This window comes from Dermacentor albipictus, chromosome 6, assembly GCF_038994185.2.
Source record: "Dermacentor albipictus isolate Rhodes 1998 colony chromosome 6, USDA_Dalb.pri_finalv2, whole genome shotgun sequence".
Taxonomy (NCBI): Eukaryota; Metazoa; Arthropoda; class Arachnida; order Ixodida; family Ixodidae; genus Dermacentor; species Dermacentor albipictus.
In genome coordinates this window covers 50,653,980-50,681,126 of record NC_091826.1, presented here as the reverse complement: position 1 = coordinate 50,681,126, position 27,147 = coordinate 50,653,980, and the positions used below count along the sequence as shown (strand labels likewise).

At 46.6% G+C, this 27,147-nt stretch overlaps 1 protein-coding gene across 1 annotated transcript; it reads left to right on the top strand.

The window, feature by feature from the left end:
• Window positions 1-208: 208 nt before the first annotated feature.
• On the top strand, window positions 209-27,147 carry LOC135918702 (organic cation/carnitine transporter 2-like). Its single transcript, XM_070520961.1, has 8 exons — window positions 209-589; window positions 7,701-7,804; window positions 8,303-8,457; window positions 9,659-9,827; window positions 11,586-11,816; window positions 25,611-25,825; window positions 26,519-26,700; window positions 26,992-27,147. Exons 1-8 carry the CDS (start codon window positions 209-211, stop codon window positions 27,145-27,147), a joined length of 1,593 nt encoding a protein of 530 aa, XP_070377062.1.

Genomic DNA, 27,147 nt, shown 5'->3' with positions numbered 1-27,147 from the left:
CTCTGACGCATTGACTGACTGTGCGTCTATATCTGTTGTTCTACATGAGCGTCGCCTAATTCCAGGATAAAATAACACTGCGAATTCATTAAAACTTTGCCCTCTCTCTCTCTTTCTCTCTCTCTCTTCAATCTATGTTATCTTTTTCCTGCTTTTCCAGTTGCCAGTCGCATAATTTTGAAAGCTTCAAGCTGAGGAAAAGGGCGACATGAAGGAAATCAGCGCTCTCATAGGACCACCGCGGTGGTACCACTTGATCGTCTGGTTGTTGACCTTCGTTCGCGCATTTCCGTCCTCCTGGACACAATTCACAGCGTTGTTCGTCGCCGCGGACGTCGAACACTGGTGCTCGAGGCCACCTGACTCGGCCTTCGCCAACTGGACGGAGCAGCGGTGGAAAGCCGAAGCCATTCCCGTCATCAACAACTCTCGGCTGGCGACCGGCCCCAATTACGATTCCTGCCGGATGTACCCAGCGGAAGCGCTAATGTACAACGCTTCTGCAGTGCTTGTCGACCAGTCGAGGACAGTGTCGTGCGACGCGTGGTCGTACAACGAATCGACACCAGGGTCGTCGGCAGTGCCAGAGGTTTGTTCAGTAATAACTTTTAACTTTTACGACGAATGAAGCTCCATTCACAGAACGTTCCTAGCAAAATTGTAGGTTTGAGGCAAGTTCTTAACGTAGCACGGACAGTGTTGCCTTAATTTTTTTTTGCACACGTCGCTAAACTAGGACAATGTCGCTAAATGGTTCTTCGATGACGCTAAAATTGTCACTAAAACTGTAGAATAAAATATGAATAAGGTTGGTGCTTCGGAACAAATATCCATAAGCTAACGTGGCGGAAATCATCTACCGAAGAGTTTCGCGTTAGTCTGGCTTCAGTGCGGGTGAGGAATAAACAAATGTACCTGCAGGGCGTATAGGGTTCCTATTTAGTATTATACATACATTGCAGATGAGGCAAAGTGAAAATTTGATCCACATGTAAGGTTAGAAATCTATGACGATTAAAAAAAACATGGCTAACCTTATTTTCCTAGCACGAAAATTAAGCCATTGGAGCACAGTATACAGGTGCCAATTTCGTAGATCTCGGCGATCTTGAAAGAACTAAATTCTTCGACACGCCCTTGCTCGCACGTTGTTGACACGGCGGTGATAATTGTGTGATCTTTATGTAAGTCAAATACTAAGTCTACACTCCTTGATCCCCCTGAAAACTAATTCATGCAGTATCAGTTATTCCCAAAGCAGTGAGAAGCTGAAGCGGTGAGTTAAGATTTGCCTAAACAAGCCCAGATGGTCCTTTACGTATTAACGCGAAAGCGTTAAGGAGCTCGTGTCGCAGAAAAGCCGGTGTCGTCGGTGTCGGCGTCCGCGGCGTTGGCCGTGAGCAAAAAATCCTGGCAGGCAATTCATAAATATAAACAACTTGCAACATGGGCTGCGTGGGAATCAAACCAGGGTCTCTGGAGTGTGAGGCGGAGACGCCACCACTCAGCCACAAGGTCGATGCTTCAAAGCGGAGCAAAAGCGCCTCTAGTGAATGCGATGTTGTCTTAGAAATGTGTCGTAGAAAGTTATACTGCGGTGTATATCGGTAATTATGAGCATGTAACTTACAGAAGTTGCAGTTACACGAGTAGCGAAGTACGTTTTCGCTACATTTCTTCTGCGCTTTCCACACACGCAGAGCCATCTTGAGGGAAACACAGAAGACACCCTCCTCTCAATGTACGGCGCTGCCCGGACAGGTGGCGCGCCGCGCGCGATTGGTGCTGTGCGGGGACCGGTATAGATCACTATCTATATATCTTTCTGCCCATGCCGATCACGACGTTTGGCTGGCGTAGATCATTTACCCCTCGGAGACACCGAGTTCTTTGGTTCGTTCCGCTTGCTCAGGCGCACGTTTCGTTGCCGCGCCGAACGCTGCGTTGCTCGACGCTCACCGCGTTTTTTGTAGGTGCAAAGTCCGACGCGGGCGCCTCGTAAATGATCGCTGCGCCGTAGCGCATTGTCTTATACCCCTTGGCGGGTCGACGGGAACGCTGTCGCGTTTCACTCTTGAAGGCGAAGCTTAAGCGTCCTCCAATTTTTCCTTTCTACATTCAATCCGTCTAATTATGCACGTGCTGCATTTTAAATATCTCCTTATACTTTGTTGCAATTAGTGTTGGTAAATTAATTTATTTCCATGGTGGCGAACGTCCAACAAATGAACTTATTTAGTTAAATGGCAGAACCTGCAGTGCTAAAACGCATTCAGGTCGAGTTTTTTAATTGAAAACAAAGCGTGCATTTCGCGACCACAGTGTGAAATCAGCTAGGGCCAACAAGATGTGAAGGATAAGCACAATGTGAACACCACCGACGTGAAGACAGTGCTTGCTTCATCATGGTCGCAGAGCTTACGTGCCGTCAGGCAATTTGAGCCTGACGTGCAGTTTTCGAATAGTAATGTGGGTGCTATGGAAAGCCATTTTCGGGGAAATTCGTCTAACTCCGGAGTCGTTAAAATGTTGCCAGTTTTTCTGTCATGTCGCTCCAAAATGCCGCCGCGGCCACTAAATAGAAAGAAAAATGTGGCTAATGAGATAAGAAAGTCGCTAAATCTCGCGACAATATAGCTGCAATGCCAACAATGACTACCTGTCGCGAAATAGCAAAGCGTATGACATGCATTCTTCATGTCTTGATTATTATTCTCCAACAAACCCACTGTTCGCCGCTTGCATTTATGGTTATCGTGCTAAGCGGCTTTGTGCAAACTCATCGGCTTCTTCAGCAGCATGAACCTCCCCAGTTGTGGTCACAGAGCCTTTGTGGCCCTTGTGATTCGCATTGCCATCACCACATCATCACATCATCATCATCATCAGCTTCATCATCTTCATCAGTCTGGTTACGCCCACAGCAGTACTGATAATGGCCACGTTCTCCCTGCAAACTTCTTAATCTCATCCGCCCACCTAACTTTCTGCCGCCCCCTGCTACGCTTCCCTTCCCTTGAAATCCAGTCCGTAACCATTAATGTACATCGGTTATCTTCCCTCCTCATTACATGTCCTGCCCATGCCCATTTCTTTTTCTCGATTTCGACTAAGATGTCATTATGTCACGTTTGTTCCCTCACCCAATCTGCTCTTTTCTTATCCCTTAACGTTACACCCATTATTCTTCTTTCCATAGCTTGTTGCGTCGTCTTCAATTTGAGCAGAACCCTTTTTGTAAGCCTCCAGGTTCCTGCCCCGCACGTGAGTACTGGTAAGACACAGCTGTTACGCACTTTTCTCTTGAAGGATAATGACAACCTGCTGTTCATGACCTGGGAATGCCTGCCAAACGCACCCCAGCTCATACTTATTTTTCTGATTATTTCAGTCTCATGATCCGGATCCGCGGTCACTACCTGTCCTAAATAGATGTATTCCCTTACCACTTCCAGTGCCTCGCTACCTATCGTAAGCTGCTATTCTCTTCCGAGACTGTTAAAGATTAGTTTTCTGCAGATTAATTTTTAGACTCGCCCTTCTGTTTTGCCTCTCCAGATTAGTGAGCATGCATTCTAATTGGTCCCCTGAGTTACTAAGCAAGGCAATATCATCAGCGAATCGCAAGTTACTAAGGTATTCTCCATTAACTCTTATCCCCAATTCTTCCCAATCCAGGTTTCTGAATACCTCCTGTAACCACGCCGCACCCGTATTGTAAACACGCCTCACCCGTATTGCAGTCTACGATTATTTGTTGTTCTCGCAAAAGAAACCGCTCATAGCGCGACTGAGAGTTACTGAAAACGCCAGAGACATTATTTCCAACAAAGAAGGACCTTTCCAATGGTAATGGAAGGGCGAGGGGGGGAGGGTAGGCCAGTTTCTAGATAGGTCAGTCCTCGCGCAAGGACCTTCACATCGCGCCACAGTCTTAGACAAAGGTACACCCTTTGGAATGTATATCGGCATTATGAAACATCGTTCCAGCGCACAACTGAACACGGACGAGAGGAGAAGGACAACACGAATGCCGTGTTGTCCTTCTCGTCCGTGTTCAAGTGTGCAGTGGAACGATGTTTCATAATGTCAATCACAACCAACTAGCCCAGCTGTCCGTACTTCGGGATGTATAACTGCCGCACAACGATAGTCGTCATCTGCCTTGCTTGCATTTGCTTTCTTGAAAGTGCCGCGCCCGCTACTTTCCTGTCGGGCATGGAGGAAGGAAACTGAGGAGAGGCCCTATCCCCTCCGAGCGCTAGGAGAAAAGTGTGGAGGAAATTACGTAATAGGTTCTCCTTTTCTTGCTGTTTTTTATTTCTTTGCTGTAGCGGCCACGCCTTTCGGGCCACAATGGGGACTTTGTTATGGTTCTGTGCGCTCACACGTGTTGCTCCATAGGTTTCCCATCGTGGTAAAGGCGCCGTGCGGGAAGGTTTGCGTTGGTCTTCGAGTTTTGTTGCGCTGCGTTATCTGGACCGTGCTCTAGCAGATGTTGCTGTGGCCAGGTGGGACAGGAAGAACTAAATTTCGTGAAATGAGCGCGCATGCAACGCTCTACGGAATGCACCATGCCACGGCAACGGCAACAGACGAAGGAATATCCACGGGAAATTTTGCCCTCCGGCGGAATCATGCTAACGTGCCATTGAAGGCCGATACCGATGCGTTTCATAATCTCTACAATGAACGCCTTGCAGGTCAGTGATTTCTGCTTTTGACAGTGACCCGCCGTGGTTGCTCAGTGGCTATGGTGTTGGGCTACTGAGCACGAGTTTGCGGGATCGAATCCCGGCCGCGGCGGCTGCATTTCGATGGGGGCGAAATGCCTGCTCGCCGGCGCGCTGTCGCAGTGAGGCAGACTCACCCGAAGTTTGTTCACTAAAGCACCACGATTCATCAAGCGAGAATGTGTTTGTGCTCATAAACTCCAAATGGATCGCAAATGGGTCGGTGTGTCGTGCTTGTCTCCAGTGCGCTCTTGCAGTGCAGTGAGAATGCGTACATTTTTTTTTCGTATCGCCAGACGTCCAGCTCGCAAAACCTATAGCCCAAGCACAGAAAAGCAAGTAGAAGGCAGCGATAAAGGGGATCTTTTTAAAAAAATGCTTGCGAAAACTGGGCAGTGGCCGGTATCTGCGGTTGATGAGAACAGTTCGGTTGGCTGTCCTTATAAGGCATGTTTATTTTCATAAAAACCGGTAAAAGCAGCCGATTCGACCTCACGGCTCAATTTTCGAAGTTCATTACGAATTCTTTTAACAAGACTTCGGCAACAGTAATGCAATGAGACATCGCGATTGTTTAGTATTGCTGCGGAGCACGCGCGTCCGAGCAGCCCGGTTACGCCCAGCGCGGCGTGGCTTCGCGAGAATTGTAAACAAGAGAGGAGAGCTGACCTGATAGGCGGAGCAACGCCAACTTCCGGCTTCGCTTTAGCTCACTTTAGTTTCTTTCCTCCATGCTGTTGGGAATGCTATGTCATGCTGAAAACGCACATGTCGTTGCTTACTGGGAAGTACCGGGCTCGCAGCGTTAAAGAAAGTAAATGCGGACTAGACAGATGACAATCATTGTTATGCGGCAAGATACGACCCAAAGGGTGTATGTTGTTTTGAGTGGAGAGTACGCAAGATCCTTCACAAGCCGCATGACACTTTTCTCAAAAAGGCGCAGAGCAGGACATTTGCCTAAAGTTAAAGCGCCATAATGTTATTTGCCCTAAAGAAAGATTTGAAACGTACCTATTTCTGATAGCCCACAATTCCTACTAGACAATTTTACGCACCATGGTGAGAACAGGTTTTAGCTGACAACCGCCGCGGACCATCACGGCGAGAGAGCGGTGGGCGTCAAATAAGCAAAGCCGGCTGCCCACGAAGGCTTCGCTCTCAGCGTGTCTGACATGGCTGATATTTGTGCAGCGAAACATTGAAAAAATTCCTCCGCATAACGACGACGCAGTAACAAGTGATACGAAATAACGTGCAGGCTAGAATCCTAAAGGTGAAATGACCGTTATAGGCGAATCTGTGGCACTATCTCTGACCAAGATGTGCGATCGCACTGCAATAGGTGCACAAGACATGCAAGACTAGCCGATACCTATTATAAACGTATTATAAAACGTGACAAATTGTACAGCCTTGTTCCCAGGCGCTAAATGATACCGCAAATAAGCGGAACTACGAAGTAGTTTAAGTTGGTAATGTGAGCCTTTCAGAACTCTTGCACTTTTCGTGAAACAGTTCGTTATTACTTGGGAAAAAGTTAAACTTATCTTCAATTTCGCGTCGTAGCCTGAGCGCTGCTACATCGGGGTGACGTCATTAATGTCGAAGTATTGTCTTGTACTTAGGCAGTTCTGGCGCAGAAAATGATCTGGGAACTTGCTACGGTCGAGTCTTCAGTTTCATCACATCACAATGCTATCCTTCTCCATACCGAAAACTAATCCATGTAAGCAAAGGTTTTGACGGTATCCTCGACAAATCGTACCGGTGCCAACCCGGGCGTGGTTTCATCGAGTCATCACAGAAGGGTGCCCCAGTTCGCACTAGTGCGATTTGTTGAACTCGCCATTAGTTTTGGACAGTGTTATACATTGAAAAAGAAGGCACGGTACGCGCAATGTGCAGGTCGCTTTATTTACAGATTACAGTATACAGTGGCCCCACAACGCCACGTTACGATGGGAGACGGATCGCAAATTTCCCTCGTCCACCATGGTGTAGCTCGTAGAGCAGGCGGAAGTTTTCAATCAGCATTGAAAGGGGTCCCGTAGCAAGACACGACGTGGTTCATCACGTAGAAAAACATTCCACAGCCACACATTAGGATGAGATACGCGCAGTGAATTTCGGCGACGAACGCGCCCAGTTAAATATATGGGATCCAAGATTATATAGGCCTCCACATTTCAGGCGCGGCGTGCTCTCATCAATCTTGTAGTAAGGCTTATTCAGTAAATTAACGAGTCCCCATAACTTTCGTATCCGCCATGAGCAAGCAGATACACGCACTGCCTTTTTGTATGGAAACTGTTCCTATGCGGCGTGACTGACGCGCCAAACGTCTCGTAAGGCCTCAAAACCGCGCCTGTATCGTGCACTGTGTGGACGTTAAAAAAACCCTAAATTTTCATAATAAACCTGCTGACCCTCCCCCTCCCCGCCCCCCACCTCTACGATGTATCTCTTGATGAGATCGGGATTTCGGCACGTAAAACACCGGCCTTTTTTTTTGAGGCATGCGTCCGTGGCCTAGCGGAAAGAGCGCTGGACTTCCCTGTTGGTAGAACCTGGTTTGAAACCAACCATTTAAAATGTAATTTCTGCATATAACGTTTCCATCAGCTGTGGGAGCGCGCCATGCTTGACGTCGCTGTGCGCTTGCAATGTCATGATAGGTATACGTTCAAGCCGCCCTAAGAAAGCTTCGCTGTAAAAGAACTTAGAAGAATAGCGCACGTTTTAAAAAATTTTGTGGTGTCACGGCACAAGCCAGCAGCGTAACTTCAGGAAGGCGCCGGCACCTGCTTTCCGTTTTTTAGGTCCTTGACGGTTTTGCATGAACATCAGTTACAAGAGAAGCTTAACCTATTATTCCTCCTTGACTTCGCTTTAACGTTCCTCTTTCATTGCTACACTGGTTCTTAGCTGTCTTTTTGTTCTTTGTTTACTTTTCCGATCTTGCAGTGGGACCTTGTGTGCCAGCACGAATGGCAGCGCTCAATGATGACAAGCGTCGTTTTTTTGGGATCCCTCGTAGGGTCCCTCGTCATGGGGCACATGTCCGACAGGTGGGCACTATATCCATGCTACGGGCGTAGAGCAGCTTCCTGCTTTGGAATCGTTGATTTTTTCCGCCGAACGTCATCGCGTTTGTGCTTATTTCACATAACTGTGGCAAGTTACACATAAACCGATCAATACGGAAATAATCTTAATGAGTACAAAAGGTATACGTCATTTCGTATACGTCTATACGTAATATTCTTGAATTTGCGAAGAAGGCCTAGCCTGCCAACAGCTGCAGCAGGAGTAGCGGGGGTGTCGGCAGGTCGTGTACTGATAGTAGTTCTAGCAGTTGCAGTAGTTTCAGCAGATTCAGATTTGATGTCACGTGGAGGAGCGGAGCTTAATAGTAGGGAAGACATTGAACACTACTAGGAGCTCACGTTACTTCATACGGAAGACAAAAAAAGAAATCCAGCTTATGAGTATGGTACGGCGCGGCGACCTGAGTCCAGCCGGCGCGTTGTGCATCCTGCTTCCTTTTTTTTCTTTTTTTTTCGCAGATTCGGGCGTCGAACCGTATTCTTTTTCTCCGTGTTCGGAGCTGCCCTCTTCGGGTCTCTGGGCGCGGTGTCCCCGTCTGTGAAATGGTACAACGCCCTCTGCTTCTTCGCCTCCATCAACATCGCCGGCATCCAGACAAGCTCGGCCGCCTTACGTGAGCAGCGCCGACATCTTTCGCACCTGAACTGTAATGCTCCAAGAAGGACGCCGTGTTTTCACCGCAAACAGCAACCTTACTTACTCGTTCGGAATATATCGCTTCAGCCAACGACCGGGAATCTGCTCCTCAGCTCATACGAAACCGCTAGCTGTTGCCTGTTGGGCGTGCTAGGCAAGGTCTGCAGCGCATTGCGCCGTGTGGCCCAAGAATCAAAGGTGGTCGCTCTCGGCATAGCTTCCGAGATCGGCGGGTGCGCACGTTACACTGCGCGTAACCTTATCTCCGAAGCCATGCTCTTGACGTAACATTTGAGATCGCGCGCGCACTCACGGTATCGAAGCCGATGTCATGCGTGACCGGGCTTTGTCGTCTGTTTTGGGTAGCACGAGCGGGGGAGTTTTCCAGGTGGCTTGCCGAGGCAATGGAATGCGCTCACGTTCACGCAACGTTGGAAGACAAAACATTCTTAATTGAACAGCCTAGTAACGTCAAGCTTAGCGACCACAGCCTCTATACACTGTTCACTGTTTAGCAGGCAAGGCTGCTCAGGTAGAGTTATCCCAAAAATGCGTGGAGTGACATTTTTATGACGACTCCAGCTGCGCGCAAGCTAAATGCTTTAGTGGAATAACTGCTTCATTTAAATGTATTTTAACATTTTGCATTAAAGAAACTCAGATTATCATGACAAAAGGGAGAGATATATACAAACTTTCTAAACTGCTGTTAGGCCTAGTCCTCGCTGTCGAAGCAATCCAAGTCATGTTACCTGGAACCGCTAACGTGTTTTGTGCTGGCCATGAGCCGTAGCCCCAGTACAGGACGTAGATTTCTTGCGGCAAAGTGGTCTAGCTCTCCCAGATGGGAAGAAGGCAGTACAGAATCTGAATTCTCGCACTCTCTGTCATTTGTCTAGTAGTGATAGTGATGCTGTGAGCAAAAACAGAACAGTGCGTCGATATTTCCCCAGTCCTTTGCACAGGTGTTGAGTTTCTCAGCGGAAAGTGAAGGAAGAACTTCGTGAAATGCGTTCTTACAATGTTCATCGTAACTTTCCTGCTTAGGTGTGTAAACAACGTCTATTACCTCTGTTTACACAATCATGGACCTTCGTGTAGTGAGTAAATGGTGAGGTCTGATGAATGATGTTAAGTGTACTGTGTAATTCAATTCATGTGGTCACTGACTCCCGCAGTGGCCGAGATCTTGGAGCCTCGCTTCCGAACGTTCCTGAACATCGGCTACACGGCTGGATACGCCATACCCACCATGCTGCTGCCCGGTGTGGCCTATCTACTGTCAGATTGGAAACTTCTTCAGCTTGTCTCTGGTCTCGTCGCTTTGGCCTGCGTACCATTCATGCTGTTAGTACACATGCGTAGAGCGGGAAAGAACTCTCTTGACTCACACTGATACACTTCATTTAATTTCATACTGACACGTGCTCATTTAATTCGATTATTTTCTTTCAAGACCCAAGCACAACAGAGTAGAGTGGGTGACACGTGAACAAAACATTTCACCAGCGTAACGGTAAATGCACGAAACGGTAAATTGTTACTGAGGGCCTTCTCAATTTCCCTGGCACCTAGAATGGAAACAATGGAAGCAAGAAGGCTGTTCCCATTCATGTTAGCTCTGGGAACAAACGAATTGCTACGCAGGTTAGGGTAGCTACATGGGCACGTCAACATTAAACTGATGATGGTGTATGTAACAAATCTACAATGATGGTAACAAAAGAGAGTCGCTTAAAGTATGACTGAGGTGGTAGATTTGATGATATAAATTTATCGAATTTTAGGCATTGTAACACCCTGGTCAGAGAGCATGGTTGACAGATGCTCCTACATAATTAGAAATGCAACAACGTGGCGTTCCGCATTTTCAAAGGCACGTCTATCGAAATTGTGGACAGAAAACCAATAAAAAGGACAACACGATCGCCGACGATAGACTGAAAAGCTGACAGTTGGTTAGGTTAATGGCTGTGGCTCGCTCGGTTGCAGACAGAAAAGTTGGCAGTGAGCGTTTCATGTTGTTCCTTTCATACCTCTTGTGTGCCCGCTTTCTCCACCGGTTTCTTCGAGTCATCAATTCTCACCAACTAGCCAATATTTCTGCCTCTGAATGTCACATTTCTCTTCAGCCTCACATCGCAGTTAGATTACCTTTTATAATATTCGTACATAGATTTCTTTTCCTAGTACTGTTCTCTTGCATTGATGACGTGGACTATGCTCAGTTTTTTCTAAACTTCAGGCGATTACTACGTACACCTGCAAAGTGCTCGGGAGTTACTTGCGTTTAACAGGCATCCCATTTGATGTGGATCGCCAAATTTCCTGCCGTAGGCAGGAAATCTGTCCTTTTAGGCCCTCAAATGTATGCACGGAGCAGAAACAATGTTCAACCTGTTACACCTCACAAAGTGACTTCCAATTTACTTGTAAGAAAATTACTGCTAACACAACCCGCGTAACATAAGCATTTGATGGCTGTTACCTATTCGATGAGCGCGTTGACGTTTACATACATGTATGTACCTATGGTATTTGCCTCAATACGTTCGTGCGTACGCATTTATAAGAGTACGCACCGCACGCATGAAAAAATACATGTTTGCGGGGGTATATGTAGATGTATTAGATGTGATTGAACAAGCGGCACTTCACGCTATACTGCTCGAAAATATGTGCCATATACGAGTGGCTCACCCCGCAGTTTACGAAGCTTTCGATGTTTATCCCCCGCCAAAATTTGCCTAGATATCGCTTCCAGAGCTTTAGCGTGATGCAATGTGAAACACTCATAACTCACTATTCCTTCCAGTGTTACCCCTATCCTAAACGTTTCGCTCTCTCTTTCTCCAAAAAAGCGCGCAACAATGTGCCGAGTCTTGAAGTATAGAGCAGAACGAACCTGGCAATTCACAACCATATTCCAATAGCACTGATAAGCAGGACAAATCGAAACAAGTGTATTGCTTAAATCGAAGCGGGATAAAAATGCGAGACACTAAGGAAATGCACGTTCAATTTGCGTGTCTAGCGATTTCGCTGCTCTGCCTATTTTAGAGTTGCGATGGAAGACTTGTATATGGACTTTTTTTCTTTTTTCAGCGTCATCCAGGAGTCTCCACGCTGGCTTATTACGATTGGCAGGGAGGAGCAAGCCGAACGCGCCATCTCTAAAATACTGAAGATGAACCGCCGGAAGGTTCCAAACTTGAAGTCGACGTTGCGCGTCATTGCGGAGAGAATTCGGGCATCTTCGACCAGTGCCATCGGCCCCATAGAGATTCTGAGGCACAGATCGATTAGGAGGAACACCTTTCTTCTGTTTGTCGTTTGGTGAGTTATAGTCCGCCAAGTTGTGAAGTATTGGACGGCGAATGCCGTGAGGACGACGACTTTGCGTAATCGCCGTCGGGTGATAAAAGCAACTCCTCTTGTCGCGCTATTATCGATGCCCGCGGTAAACAATCGTACGCAAAATGACATCTAGTCAGTCTATGTTAATTACTCCTCGTAAGTGCCTAGGGGAATGAAATTATGCGTGTAAACATAGAAGCCCGTTTCGTGCAGATATCCACGTAATACCGGATGGCAACAAATTTGAAGCGCCAAGCAGACGACACAAGAAGAGACATGGACACGGATACAGAGACACGTCCGTGCCTCTGTTTGGCGCTTTAGTACTTCAGCAACATGCACCACTCATGCAGTCATGATTGCTTGTCAGCCTCTGCAGGTGGTTAAAAATCGTTTTATCTAGTTGAATTACATTTGTCGCAGGGGACCCGAATCATGCGAAGGATAGTTAGTAAAAAAAGTGATGGGCCGCATATAAAATGCGCTACGATGTCATAACCGCCAGCTTATAAAAAAATGTGTCCAATCATTGCATTTTAGTGGCATGAATACGTGAGCCTGAAACATAGAAACAAGGAGCTTCACCAAACCCTCAATACCGCGTAACGAGCCATGGAGCAATAAATTTGAACAATTTAAACTATAGGGTTCTACGGGCCAAAACCACGATATGATTATGAGGCACACTGTAGTGGGGGACTCCAGAAATTTTGACCACCTGGGGTTCTTTAACGTGCACATAAATATAAGTACACGAGTGTTTTCTCATTTCACCCCCATTGAAATTGATTACGAGAAAGCGTTTGATTCAGTCGAAACCTCAGCAGTCTTGGAGGCATTACGGAATCAGGGTGTAGATGAGCCATATGTAAAGATACTGGAAGATATCTATAGCAGCTCCACAGCCACCGTAGTCCTCCACAAAGAAAGCAACAAAATCCCAATAAAGAAAGGCGTCAGATAGGGAGATACATCTCTCCAATGCTATTCACTGCATGTTTACAGGAGGTATTCAGAGACCTGGAGTGGGAAGAATGGGGGATAAAAGTTGATGGAGAATACCTTAGCAACTTGCGATTCGCTGATGATATTGTCTTGCTTAGTAACTCAGGAGACCAATTGCAATGCATGCTCACTGACTTGGAGAGGCAAAGCAGAAGGGTGGGTCTGAAAATTAATCTGCAGAAAACTAAAGTAATGTTTAACAGTCTCGGAAGAGAACAGCAGTTTATGATAGGTAGTGAGGCACTGGAAGTGGTAAGGGAATACATCTACTTAGGGCAGGTAGTGACCACGGATCCGGATCATGAGACTGAAATAACCAGAAGAATAAGAATGGGCTGGGATGCGTTTGGAAGGCAATCTCAAATCATGAACAGCAGGTTGCCACTATCCCTCAAAAGGAAAGTGTATAACAGCTGTGTGTTACCAGTACTCACATATGGGGCAGAAACCTGGAAGATTACGAAAAGGGTTCTGCTGAAATTGAGGACGATGCAACGAGCTATGGAAAGAAGAATGATCGACGTAACGTTAAGGGATAAGAAAAGAGCAGATTGGGTGAGACAACAAACGTGGGTAAATGACATCTTAGTTGAAATCAAGAAAACGAAATGGGCATGGGCCGGACATGTAATGAGGAGGGAAGATAACCGATGGTCATTAAGGGTTACGGACTGGATTCCAAGGGAAGGGAAGCGTAGCAGGGGGCGGCAGGAAGTTAGGTGGGCGGATGACATTAAGACGTTTGCAGAGACAACATGGCCACAATTAGTACATGACCGGGCTAGTTGGAGAAGTATGGGAGAGGCCTTTGCCCTGCAGTGGGCGTAACTATGCTGCTGCTGATGATGCTGAAATGCAACCATCGTTGCCGGGACTCGATTCCGAGGGCTTGGGCTTAGCAGCCGAACACCATAGCCACTGAGCAACCACGGCGGGTAGGAGCAATAAGTTAGAGGGGCATATAGAATGAAGAGAGAAGTAAACAACAAGGTAAATTAGATGGCCACTGGGTTTAGCTGCCACTGCAGCAAAACTGAAAGGACAAAAAGGAGTTGGACAAGCCATGAATTGCTGAAATAGGTAACCCGTGTTACAGCCCGATGTCAAAGAGAGGAAAGGGTTGCATTGAAAGGCAAGTAGGTTAACCAGGAGATATTTCCGGTTCGCTACCCTGCATGGTGAGGAGTAATGTGGAGATTAAAAGAGAAAGTGCGACGACCACAAACAAACAACGTATACTATAGAGCGGTAGGGTCTATCGTGAAGACCCGTAGACCACAGGAATCTTAGTAACACGAATAAGGGCTTCTGCGCACATATTCTTTGGGAGCGCTGGCGTATAGCTTTTAGTTCTGATAGTAGACGATTGTCGAATTGGTTCATCATTCTGCACATCACTTGCCTCTCGGCACTTTAACACGGGCAGACGCAGACAATGTGTGCTAGCGTCTTTTCAAAGCTGAATGTGTCGCACGTGGAGGTGTTGGTCATTCCTATAAGGAATGCTTAGGAGTTGGTAAATGCAACGCCTAGCCACAGACAGTACAGCATGGTCTGTTCACGTCGCAGCAGCCCAGCTGGTATATGCGTCTGTATGTGCAGAAACAACGAACGCAAACAACACAGGGTGAATGCGTTCCGAATCCCACAGGGACAAAGAACATTCACTGGACATCAATCGCAGCACAGAAGAAGGGTCCTTTGTCATGGCTGCGATAATATATCTGTGGAATTCCTGAGGCCAGTTGTTCTTTGGATCCGTGGCACATTAGGATCTGTATGCGCTGAAGGGCTGCTTTGTAATCACTAAAAGCTGTCGAATGTTTCGGTGGTCTCTGATTAATGAAATGAACTGCAGCAAGCTCTTCACCCATCGAGGTGGAAATATATGAAGTGTTTAACTTGAATTCAGCAGATTTTGCCCTGATTGAGTTCAAGGTAAAGGCACAGTGAGGACGCCAGAGAGCTATGTGCACAAGAAATAAGGAAACTATGCAGACATACGATGGTGTCAGCTGGTGCAAGACCTGGGTAACTGAAGGTCGCTGGAAGATGCCTTCATCCTGAACTGGACATAGAACGGTGAGAGTCATAATAGTGATTAGAACCCTCAGGACTCTGCAAGCAGCACTCCGAGCACTCAGTAATTAAAGATGTCTGAAAATAAAAAAATGAGTGCCCTTCCAGTCTGTGAAGAAGGATAGCGAGAGAAGCTTTATTGGGGTGACTATATCAACCACTGTTTTGTCTCCTATTGATTGCTATCGGATTGCTATATTGATTGAATAAGGACACACACAAGTAACTTCGTGGTTTTTATTGTCTTTACTTTGTCTCAATTGTTACCATAGTGACCAGTGCATTGTGGTCGCTCTGGTACCACGCTATCTGTTGTAATGCTATACTAGGCAAGGTCTTGCCACAAGTTGAATCTATACACCACCGGTGACGCGTAGTCGGCGCATTGACATTCATGTAGCACTGAATTCCAAACCGTTCCAACACAAAGGACACAATCCTCTTGCTTCCGGGGCGGGCTAGGTCGACGTTAAAGTCGGCGGTTGGTGGGTACACTATTGCGTTTTATTATGCATTTCGTCCCTCCAGTGGGAGTGAAGGAGCGCCGCCACCCCACGCTTTCTCTATGGCCACGTAGGTCATGCGTCATAACATGGTCGATAAAATGATAAGATTCAGAGCGACCGCCGTGACTGATAATACGGAAATGGTAATGCTCTTTGCACATACACGGAAGATGATAACGTTCAGAGCGACCAACGCAACTTTCTTTTTTTCGTGCATGTGCATGCGGCTGCGACGGAGGTAGTTTCGGCATACAGGCGACACACGGACGGATGGATGCACGAATTTGGTAGAATATTACACCTTCGCTATAAAAACAATCAGGTCTACAGCTTTCTGAGATCTTGTTGCGTGATGTACTTCACGCGTCGTAGTCTAGCACTTGCATCTACGAAAATAATCATCTCAGGCTTGCAAATATTTCTCACTATTACAGTTTAAGTCGTATGCTGGCACATCATTTGAAGTAGGCCGTAAATCATGAGCCGTGATCGCCGGTGCATTCACGTCGGCCACCATGGATAGTGTTTGACTAGTGTGAAGCATGCATCGTTGTCTGTTCGGCGCCACGAGACTGTCCAGACACCTCCTGTGTGTTCTGCTGTCATGGTGCACATGTTTGGAGCAGTTGCTTCTTACGAACCCAAGAGTTATAATTTTGTCCTGTCACCTATAAGCCTGATAGGCCACTTGTGAATAAATTTGTCCCCTTGTAAAGGCGCGCAGTGACTAACGTTACTGAGCGTCCTGCGCCGATTACGTCGTCCATGTTTGATGCACTGGGAAAAATACTGAATATTCACACAGTGGCATTCAACAGCAATCAATATAGAGCATTGCTTAGGTAAATTTTCGTGCTGTCGTCTGACTGGGTTAGTTAGGCGATGTGGAGGGGTAAATTGCAGTGGAGCGGCTTAGCGCAAGTATTCATTCGGGTCTACGTCATCAGCATTACTCAGAGCAGATTTACCAGTTCCACTCGCTCGTCTCCACACCGATATTTCGGAGGTCAGAGCCTTGCGAAGAGCCTCTTTTGATCAGTTCTCAACACACACCTATAGTAAACAATATAAAGTCAATCTTTAAAAGTTTAGGTATAAGGACGACATGTTCACAAAATGAGATCTGTAAAAAAACGCAGGTTGAATCCTCCCGTTTTCTAGAACCTCTGCTATCACCTTAATCGACAAGAAAAAGAAGACCACTTTTGCTTATCTTTCCTTGTTTTTCTTATTCTTGATTAAACCTAAGCTTCAAGACAGGTATTGCTAATCGAAGCAAATTATGTACTGAATGCCTGAGTGTTCGCTTTCTATATAATAATGTCAAGCTTTTGCCCGTACACAGGTTGCTCATTGCTGACGTCGCACACAATGTTAAACTGATGCGTTCAGTAAAAAAATACTGCAACCGTAAATGTACTGGCTCGTGCCCTAGCTAGAACAGCCTTACACTTAATCAATCACTAATTTATTTATTTACCGTGTCCAGGAACAACCGTAAGCTCTGAGCTGCCCTCCCTACCCCGCACGCATACATTAAAAAAACTGCAGAGGAGTATCAGTAAAAAACAAACAATAAAAGGTACAGTTATGAAATCAAGTTTGCACATACAACAAAACCCAAGGTAAATACAAAAGAAACATAATAGATTCAGTTGAAAAGTGCGTCAAACTATGAAACAACAACGAAAATGATGATGATGATGTGTGGTTTTTTGTGGCGCAAGGGCCAGGTTTGGCCAAAGAGCGCCATGACAAGTGTTAATGTTGACGGTGTATTATGAAGATGTGACTTGGCTGTAGAGTGGCCTAAAAATATTCGCTGTAAAGTGCGTAAAATCTACGTACTATAAAATTATGGCGATGACTAATGAATACTATGTACATTAAATTCCATCGTAAAAGAATGATGCAAAATAGAAAATATATAAGATTCTAAAATTCACTAGAGCACCACTGCCTCGTTAGAGCCCTTGAGACACAAGGGCCTAGAGGCATGTGCTACATAAAAGAAATTTTCACAGCGGCATCCTCTGGAAAGAGGAGACGCTATGAGTGTGTGGGGCTTATAACATGTAATACAACATCTTTCAGGAAGCCCAGGACTGCGCTGGAGTCAAACAGCGGTTCTGGGCCTAGTAACATTACTGGATGAAGGGGGATGCGCTGCCGATATGCTAAGGGAAAATGCTTCTTTCTTTCATGTTCGGCTTCCCGACACTCCAGGAGGACGTGGAGGACGGTCAGCCTCTCCCCGCATCTACCACAGGTTGGAGGCTCATTTCCGGTGAGTAAAAAGTTATGTGTGCCAAATGTGTGTCCTATTCTTAGACGACAGAATAGGACATCTGTCCGGCGTGATTTTGTTACTGAAGGCCAGAATCCTAACTGTGGCTTTATCACGTGGAGCTTATTATTTCTTTCCGCGTCCCATAGCCGTTGCCACTGGTTCCGTAGTTTCCTCCGTAAGAAGGGCTTCAGGTCTGTGACAGGAACTGCAGCGGTGGGATTAGCAGAATGCGATGTAACTGACGTGGCCATCTGGTCCGCAAGAACGTTACCTTCGATGCCCATGACCTGGCACCCAGCATATGATGACATGCTGATTACCTATATGCGCTTTACACAGAGCAGAATAAAGTTCGTTAATTACTGGATTTTTGTGGTTAGAGAAAGCCATCAAGGCCTTCACAACACTAAGGGAATCTGTATATATGACTGCTTTCTGGAGTTTTGATTTCCTTATATGCTTCACAGCCGACAGTAGTGCGTAAGCCTCAGCCGTAAAGATACTAGTTTCCGCATGCAGTACATCGGTTTCCGAGAAGGATGGCCCGACGGCTGCATAGGACACCCCGTCGTGTGACTTCGATGCGTCTGTGTAGAACTCCGTGCAGGAGTGTTTGTGCTGGAGTTCCCGGAAATGCATCTGGATTTCAATCTCTGGAGCGTTTTTTGTAACTTCCATGAAAGATGTATCGCATTGTATCAACTGCCACTCCCAAGGAGGTAGCAGCTTGGCTGGATGCATTAGGCGAAGTTCGAGGATTGGAACATGCATTTCATGACTAAGCTCCCTCACACGCAGCGAGAAAGGCTGTCTTACGGAAGGACGATTACGAAATAGTGTAGCATATGTCATATCATTAATGGTGTTAAAACAGAGATGTTCGGGATTAGAGTGGACTTTCAAAAAATATGTTTGGCTGATGTATGTTCTCTGGATATGAAGTGACCACTCATTCGATTCTGCATATAAACTTTGTACGGGACTCGTTCTGAAAGCTCCTGTGGCTAAACGGATGCCCAGATGGTGAACAGGGTCTAGCATCTTTAGTGCGCTCGGGGCGGCAGAGTGATAAATGACGGCACCGTAGTCTAGTCGTGATCGAATGAGGCTTTTATATAGATTCATTAAACACTTCCTGTCACTACCCCACGTAGTCTGGGAAAGAAGTTTCATTATGTTCATTGTTTTCAGACATTTTTCTTTAAGATGTTTAATGTGGGGGACGAAAGTGAGTCTGTAGTCAAGTATGACACCTAGAAATTTATGTTCTTTGTTTACAGGTATCTGTTGTCCACAGACTTCCAAGCAGGGATCCGGAACTAGGCCTCTCTTCCTTGTGAACAAAACACAAGAACTCTTATGAGGATTGATTTTGAATCCATTTTTCTCTGCCCACCCTGACACCTTGTTCAAACCATGCTGCACCTGTCTCTCGCACACTGCGAGATTACAGGATTTGAAACCGATTTGAATGTCGTCCACATAGACTGAATACAAAATGGCCGGTGGTAAGGAAGCATGAAGTGTTGTCATCTTAACAATAAAGAGTGTGCAACTGAGCACGCCACCCTGGGGTACACCGGTTTCTTGTGCAAAAGGACGTGACAGCACATTGCCTACTTTCACCCGGAAGGTACGATTGGACAAGTAGCTTTTTATTATGTTTAGCATATTACCATGAATGCCCATTTCTGACAAATCTTTCAAGATTCCGTAGCGCCAGGTCGTATCGTACGCCTTCTCCATATCGAGGAATATCGATAAGAAGAACTGTTTGTGTACAAACGCGTCACGAATATGTCCTTCCATACGTACAAGATGGTCGGTTGTGCAGCGCCCTTCTCGGAAGCCACACTGAAAGGGATCAAGCATTTTGTTTTGTTCAAGGGAATGGATGAGTCGCCGATTTATCATTTTTTCAAATACCTTACACATGCAGCTTGTGAGGGCTATCGGGCGGTAACTTGCCACTGAAGAAGGGTCTTTCCCTTGTTTCAAAACAGGGACCACAACAGCTTCTTTCCATGCTGTTGGAAGGTACCCTGCGTCCCACATAGTGTTGAAAAGTGTAAGTAGTGTTTCTTGCGTGTCATTGTGTAAGTTTTTGAGCATTTCATACATGATTCTATCGGATCCCGGTGAGGAGCTTTTGCATGCGCTCAAGGCAGCTTTCAATTCGGCAATACTAAAAGGGCAATTGTACGGTTGATTCTGTCGGTATTTATTGATGAGGGGCTTGCATTCTTCTATTTGTTTATATTTTAGGAAGGATTGCGAATAATGTTTTGAGCTTGATACACTCTCAAAGTGCTCCCCAAGTGAGTCGGCCTGATCTTTCAGTGTATCGCCCTGTGTATTTACTAGAGGGAGTGAATATGTTTGTCGCCCTCGAATCCTATTAACCCTGTTCCAGGCTTTGGCCTCATCTCTGAACGAGTTAATACTCGATAAAAATTTGTGCCAGCTTTCTCTTCTGGCCTGCCGGCGGGTTCTCCTACCTTGGGATTTTATTTTTTTAAAGTTGATAAGATTCTCAGCGGTGGGAGAAGCTCGCAGCAACCCCCACGCCTTGTTCTGATTCTTACGGGCGGTTCGACACTCGCTGTTCCACCACGGTACACGTGGTTTGCATGCCAAACCACTTACTTCGGGTATGCAATGTGATGCGGCATCTATTATGAATGCTGTAAGATAATCCACAGCAGCATCAATTTCTAAAGAAGATAGGTCAGCCCATGTGATGCTAGAGAGAGTTCGAAATTTCTGCCAGTCGGCTGTGTCTATCTTCCACCTAGGAGCTTGTGGAGGATATTCGTTTTCTTTGGATGTTCTTATTAGTATGGGGAAGTGGTCGCTCCCGTAAGGATTTTCCATAACTTCCCATTCGAGTTCAGGCAATATACACGGGGAAACTAGACTGAGGTCAATGGATGAAAATGTTCGGTTGGCGAGAGAATAATATGTGGGTGCCTTCTTATTCAGCAGGCATGTACCAGAAGAGAAGAGGAACTGTTCAACAAGACGACCTCGCGCATCTATACGAGAGTCGCCCCACAGGCTGTTGTGCGCATTGAAATCCCCAAGTACAACGTACGGTTCTGGCAATTCATCTATGAAGGACTGAAATTCATGTTTGCTTAGTTTGTAGTGTGGAGGTATATAAATCGAGCAAATAGTGATCAGTTTGTTTAGCAAAACAATTCGAACCGCCACTGCTTCAAGGGCCGTTCGTAGCTGTAAATGTTGACATGCTATGTTCTTTTGGATTACAATTGCAACACCTCCCGATGATGCGATTGCATCATCGCGATCTTTGCGAAAAGTAACATGCTGTCGGAGAAAGTTTGTGTGTTGTGATTTGAGGTGTGTTTCCTGTAGACACAGCACTTTTGGATTGTGTTTGTGTATAATCTCTTGCACATCATCAAGGTTCCTAAGAAGACCTCTGATGTTCCACTGTATGATTTGTGTATCCATATTTAAAGTAAGTTGATGCTGTGTGTACGGAAACTGAAAGATGTCTTAGATTACAGAGCTCTTTCGAGGCCCTGTAATCGGGGTTTTGCCCTTTCTGGAGCGTTCGAGGGAGCCTCGCCGCTCCTTAGGCGCTTGGCGCGCCGTGAGGAAAGGTGTAGTGTCCATTGCCTCGTGTGAGGCGCCGGACACGTGCTCTTGCGAGCGAGAAGTTACTAGAGAGGGTCCCGCCTTGGAGGGCAAGACCCCTGCGCCCACCAGCCCGGAGGTCGATGAGGCTCCCTGAGGGATTTGGCTGCGCCGGCTGTTGCCAGCGCAGGAAGGGGCCGGGGAGGCCGGGGCAACCTCGGCTGCGCCAACCTTCGGGGTCGATGATCCCTCATTCAGGGTTGACGGAGCAGCGCTAGCTGCAACCGCCGTGGGGGCAGATGGCGTAGCTGCCGACTCACTGCCTGTGGGTCGGACAGCCGCCGGAGGCCGTTGTGACGCTGCCCCCTGACGCGCCACTTCGGCAAAGCTTTTCTTTGGCAAGTATGCTACCCGCCTACGTGCCTCTTTGAATGATATGTTTTCCTTTACTTTGATTGTGACTATGTCTTTCTCTTTTTTCCAGGACGGGCACGACCGCGAGTATGCGGCGTGCTCGCCTTCACAGTTTACACAATGGAGAGTGTTCACGCAAGCTTCAGAAGTATGTTCGTGTGCACTGCACTTCGCACAGGTTTGACGGCCTCGGCAGCTCTGCGAACTGTGACCGAAGCGTTGGCATTTGAAACATCTAAGCGGATTTGGCACATATGGCCTAACACGGAGCTTGATGTACCCGGCCTCTACAGACTCGGGCAGAATACTTGAGCCGAAAGTCAATATAAGGTGTTTGGTCTTGATTTCTTTGCTGTCACGCCTGATCTTAATTCTTTTAACATTGATAACGTTCTGGTCACTGAAGCCCTCCAAGAGTTCATCCTCCGTGAGCTCCAGCAAGTCATCGTCCGAGACAACACCGCGGCTTGTGTTCATGGTACGGTGCGGGGTTACTGTTATTTGGGTCTCGCCAAATGCGACAAGTTTCGGCAGCTTTTCATACTGCTTCTGGTTTTGGAGCTCCAAAAGGAGATCGCCACTTGACATTCTCGACACCTTATATCCTGTACCGAAAACTTCGGTCAAAGACTTGGATACAAGGAACGGTGAAATGGATCGCACTAGTTTGTCTGGCTTTTCTGAGTGAATGACGTGAAATCGAGGAAAGTTGTGGACTTGTCGTCCGAAAAATTGAAAGAGCTCTTCGGTGCGCCCTCGTTTCTGAGGGCGATCAGGAAGTTTGGGGAAAGAGGTTTCCATGAAAATGTATAAAAATTCGGCAACAGCGCCGACCACCCACCACGGAGCCCAACGAGGGGACGCGGCAGAGCTTGCACGCAAGTCTGCACGACGCCAGCCGTACGCCGCCACTATAACCAAATATGGTGTACCCAAGGTTGGATAACCACACAGGGTTAACCCTTGCCGCCGAGGAGAATGAAGTAAATGGAAGAGAGGAGAAGACAGGAAAGGTAAAAAAGTAAGAGATAAAGACAAAGATTCGAGAGGAAGAGATAGGAAGAGGCGACTGCCGATTTCCCCCGGGTGGGTCAGTCCGGGGGTGCCGTCTATGTGAAGCAGAGGCCAAAGGGGTGTGTTGCCTCCGCCGGGGGGCCTTAAAGGTCCAAACACCCAGCATCGGCTCAACCCCCAGGATCCCCTTTTCCCCAGACACGGCTAAGCCGCGCACGGCTACACGCGGGAGGGTCCAACCCTCGTGTGCTCGGGTCCGTGGTGTCGCCACATACCAAACGCCTGCTGACGCAGACGCCCCTGCGGGAACAACAACGAAAAGCTCGGAAACGCAGAATGACAGCTAGTTACGAAAAACATCAAGCTTATGAAGATAACCGTTTTGAAGACTCAGTGTTCTGTGGACGGTAGAATGTTGGTGACGACAGGCAGGAACATAATAAAGGTCCACATTCTAGTTAGTTACTTTGGGTTTATTGGCACAAAGACAACTAAGGTCATGCTGCGCCAGCCACAAGACAAAAGGAAACGCAACGTTTAAGCAGGTAAACCTGCATAGCATTATAGTTCGTGTAAGAACCAGTTCTTTCTAAAAGGTGGAACAGGTTGGTAAATGGCACTAGCGGGCCATCTGCCTGTAATAGGGCAGGGTGCAAAGGTACATGTAAATTATTTAGGTTGTGTAAGAGCTTCTGTCTTTGTGTTTCAAAGTGTGAACATGTCATAAGAATATGTATTATTGTAAGAGGTTCAATGCATTTTTCGCAAGTCGGCAGGTTTTCTTTTCGGATGAGAAACTTGTGTGTTAGGTGTGTGTGTCCGGTCTACGTTCTTTGTTGATATTTCTCTGAATACGAAAGATGATACAACTTAAAAATTCAGAGCAGGTGAGTATACCGTGAAGGTGTTTAAAAAGATCCCGTTGACTGCAAAGTACGGGCAATGTTTACAATCCAACAATGCTCGGACACGGTCCAGTGTCCGTGTTACCAAAGCGGTGATGAGATACACGGTCTGCCTACTTAACTTTATCCAAGCTGGTCAACAACAAAGTTTTAAACCCAGTTATTATTACAATTATACAACCTACGGTGTTCTGACAACCGAAAACCATAGGTCTTAAAATCATGTCTTGCCCCGTGTTATTTCTATATATTTTTTCTGTGTTCCTTGAACTGCTTGTCTAAAGTTATAAACCCTTGTGGGCCCGACGTATAATGTGACCATTTCGGCTACAAATAGCATTCCCGACTACACTGACGCATATTCATGAGGAGGAAGACAGATAGCTGTGTGCAACTTGCAAAAACGTGCTGGAGAACTTCATTTCTTCTGTAGACCGCAAACAGATCCCAGAAAGCTCTAGTTATTACAATAATAAATTATTTAGGAAATATTGTGTTTTAATATGGTGAGTCACGTGTCTGGATCTTTAGCCAATTGGGCTAGTTATTGGTATAGTGCCTAACCATATTGAAAAAGCAATGAAAGAAAAATGGTATACGCATCATAAGATGGTGAAAAAACGTATACATTCTGAAAGCGCAATGCATAATGTTACCAGACGAAGTAACTATAAAAGCACTATAAAGGATTAGCTACGTGTGGAAAGATTGGTGCATAATGTTACTAAAAATTGTTTTTCTGCGCTACATTTAATACGAATATTGTGTTTGCATATTGTATATTTGTATTAAAATGCTGCGGCAGCTTACAAGTGAAGCTACTTTGCGGGTGTTTACGGTATTTGTGACATTGTGGACGGCGATAGCGAATGTCACTACCGCTGGCGTCACCGCCTTGCTCACTAGGCGCGTACGTGACGTCATATAGCACTTGCAAAGACAGGTTCACTGGCCAATAACACTCAGCATTATCACTGTCGTTCGCGTCAAACTTCTCGCAATTCCTCCCTCGACAAATACCAAATATGGATTTCGTCGTAGTGATGTCACTGCGTCGACGTCTAAAAATGCGCACTCGTTTGAGCTGACTGTTTGTAGTTCAGCATCGGAAAGATCTAGTGTATAAACATAAACCGTGCGCAACACTAAAATTCAGTACGGTGCATAAACGTAAGCCCGTTTCACACGATTATCTGTTGGATAACATGACAACACAGGCAGTTGTACGGATTCCGTTTAGTCTTATGGCACTTCAGTTACCGTTTCACATCGATTCCAGCATGTGCTTCGGATCTGCATGTTCATTTCCAAGTGGTAATGCAACAGCCGCGGTTGATTTGGTTTCAATGTGTAAGCATTTCTACACTTACCCAGCGAGGACATCCGTCCGTCCGTCGCAAAAGACGACCGCTTGAAGGACAGGGCCGGCTCGGTCATACGCATCCGCCACCGGATTTCGGTTGATCACGTGTTTGATAACGGTTCACATCGAGAGGAGGCAGCGTCACCGTACATGTGTACGCACGATGTCTACTAAACGGGACGCTATTCAATTACGCCATGCACTACAGCACGCAACGGTCAGTGCTCAACTTCCACGAAGCAGCGGCATCATCCAAACGCTCCATCATGTAACCTGAGTCAACATTGCTATTACTCGCCTCTTCTTCCTCATCTCATGCTGTTCACTCTTAATATTTCGGTGTTTCATCTGCGCTTCTCCATTTCACAATTATTTCGCGGTGTTTCTAGCAATTGTACCAAACACAGCAGCATACGACGACGAAACAGCAGGTGACAAATCGCAATGCTTACGCATCATTTATACAACTCCCATAGGAGATTCTGCGTGTAACGTTTAGTGCCTTTGCTGTACTTAGAAACACTTTCAACATAAAGTATTGTTTTGACATGAAATGGTCCACAACACGTGTTTCACGGTCAACCCTTGCGACAGGTTCTGCGACAATTTCCTCATGTTCGCTATGATGCTCGGTGCCGTGGACATCGAGGGTAGCCACCTGGTCAACTTCGCCGTGTCCACGGCGGCCGAGATACCCGGTGCATTCGTCGGTCTGGTCATGGTATACTATTGTCGTCGTAAGCCGTCTCAGGCGGCCACTCTCATATTGGTGGGGATCGCAGCAGCCGCGGTGGAGTTGACGCCCCCAGGTAAGAATCCTGGCCGTCGCTCGTTGAAGTTGCTTTATTAAGAGATGCCGAAAAAAATAGAAGTAGGTACAATGTTAGTGCTTCACATGGGTTTAGCTATGACGTAAAGCTTCTTTGCCGTAACATGGAAAACTGAATGCGTCTTTTTCAAGCATCCTAGCCTCAACTTATATTCTTCCTTTACCCCCGACTGCTTCAAGTAATATGGTAACTTCCGTGGAGACCATTCTTTACCTTGAATTATACCACCTGAGCTAATATTCCTGCGCGTAGAAATAGTGGTATCACAACTTTGCCTTTGTTGTCGGTGCTGGCGGCTCATTGTTATTACGAACATATTTTTGGTGACGGTGGACGGCCAATGGCAAACATCTCGTGTATCAACAATCAGGCATTGGGAGTGCCGATTCTCCTCTTTAGCCACTGCTTTCATTCTGCAACTGTCCTTTATGAAGAGGTAACGAAGAGCGCACTGCACGAGACAAAATTTGGGATGGAAAACGCAGTGCCGTGTCTATTGCTTCGATTCCTCCTGCCCATGCGCTATTCGCTCCCTATATAAAGTCACTATATAGTGACTTTATAGTCCCTATATTCGTCCAGCCCATGCGCTATTTGCAGCTTGTTCAGCACGTATAAAACATGCTCGCTTGCGCTTACACATGTGGCCACTTTGTAAACACTTCTACGCAGGTTGGCCTTACGTAGGCCTATCGATGTCCATGGCGGGTCGTTTCGTACTCCCCCTCTCGACATCGGTCAAGTGGGTCTGGACCATGGAGTTGTTCCCTACAGCGGCGCGCGGGTTCGGCTTCGCCGCGTGCTTCACGGTCGGTCGCGTTGGGGGGATCATGGCTCCCTTCATGAGCCTTCTTGTGAGTTGTTCGTTGCTCGTCTCCATCCCAACCTGTCCTCGTCAACATTTGTCCTCGTCGCACATGTTGTCCTGCTTCTAGCCCATGCCTTGTTACCAAGCGCCGTATGGGGTACACACCACATGCGACTGCACTACGACATTGTGCCAGTAAATGTAGGCGTCTACTAAGAGGAGACTGCTCGAAAATATGTGTATGAGATTTGGTAATGAGAGCCAGGAGATAAGACCGTGCTGTGTACTGAAGAGTGTTATTCTTTTTTTTTCTGGCACGTACACATATCATACGCAGAAGAAGCAGGCTTCCGTGTATGTGGCTGCTGCTCTACTAGCAACGGCAGCAGTCATTGGAGCAGCAGCGGCCATGTTTCTGCCAGAAACTCGAGGCATCGAACTTCCGGACACATTCGACGAGGCCGAAGAGGTCGCCAAAAAGCTCACGAGGTGA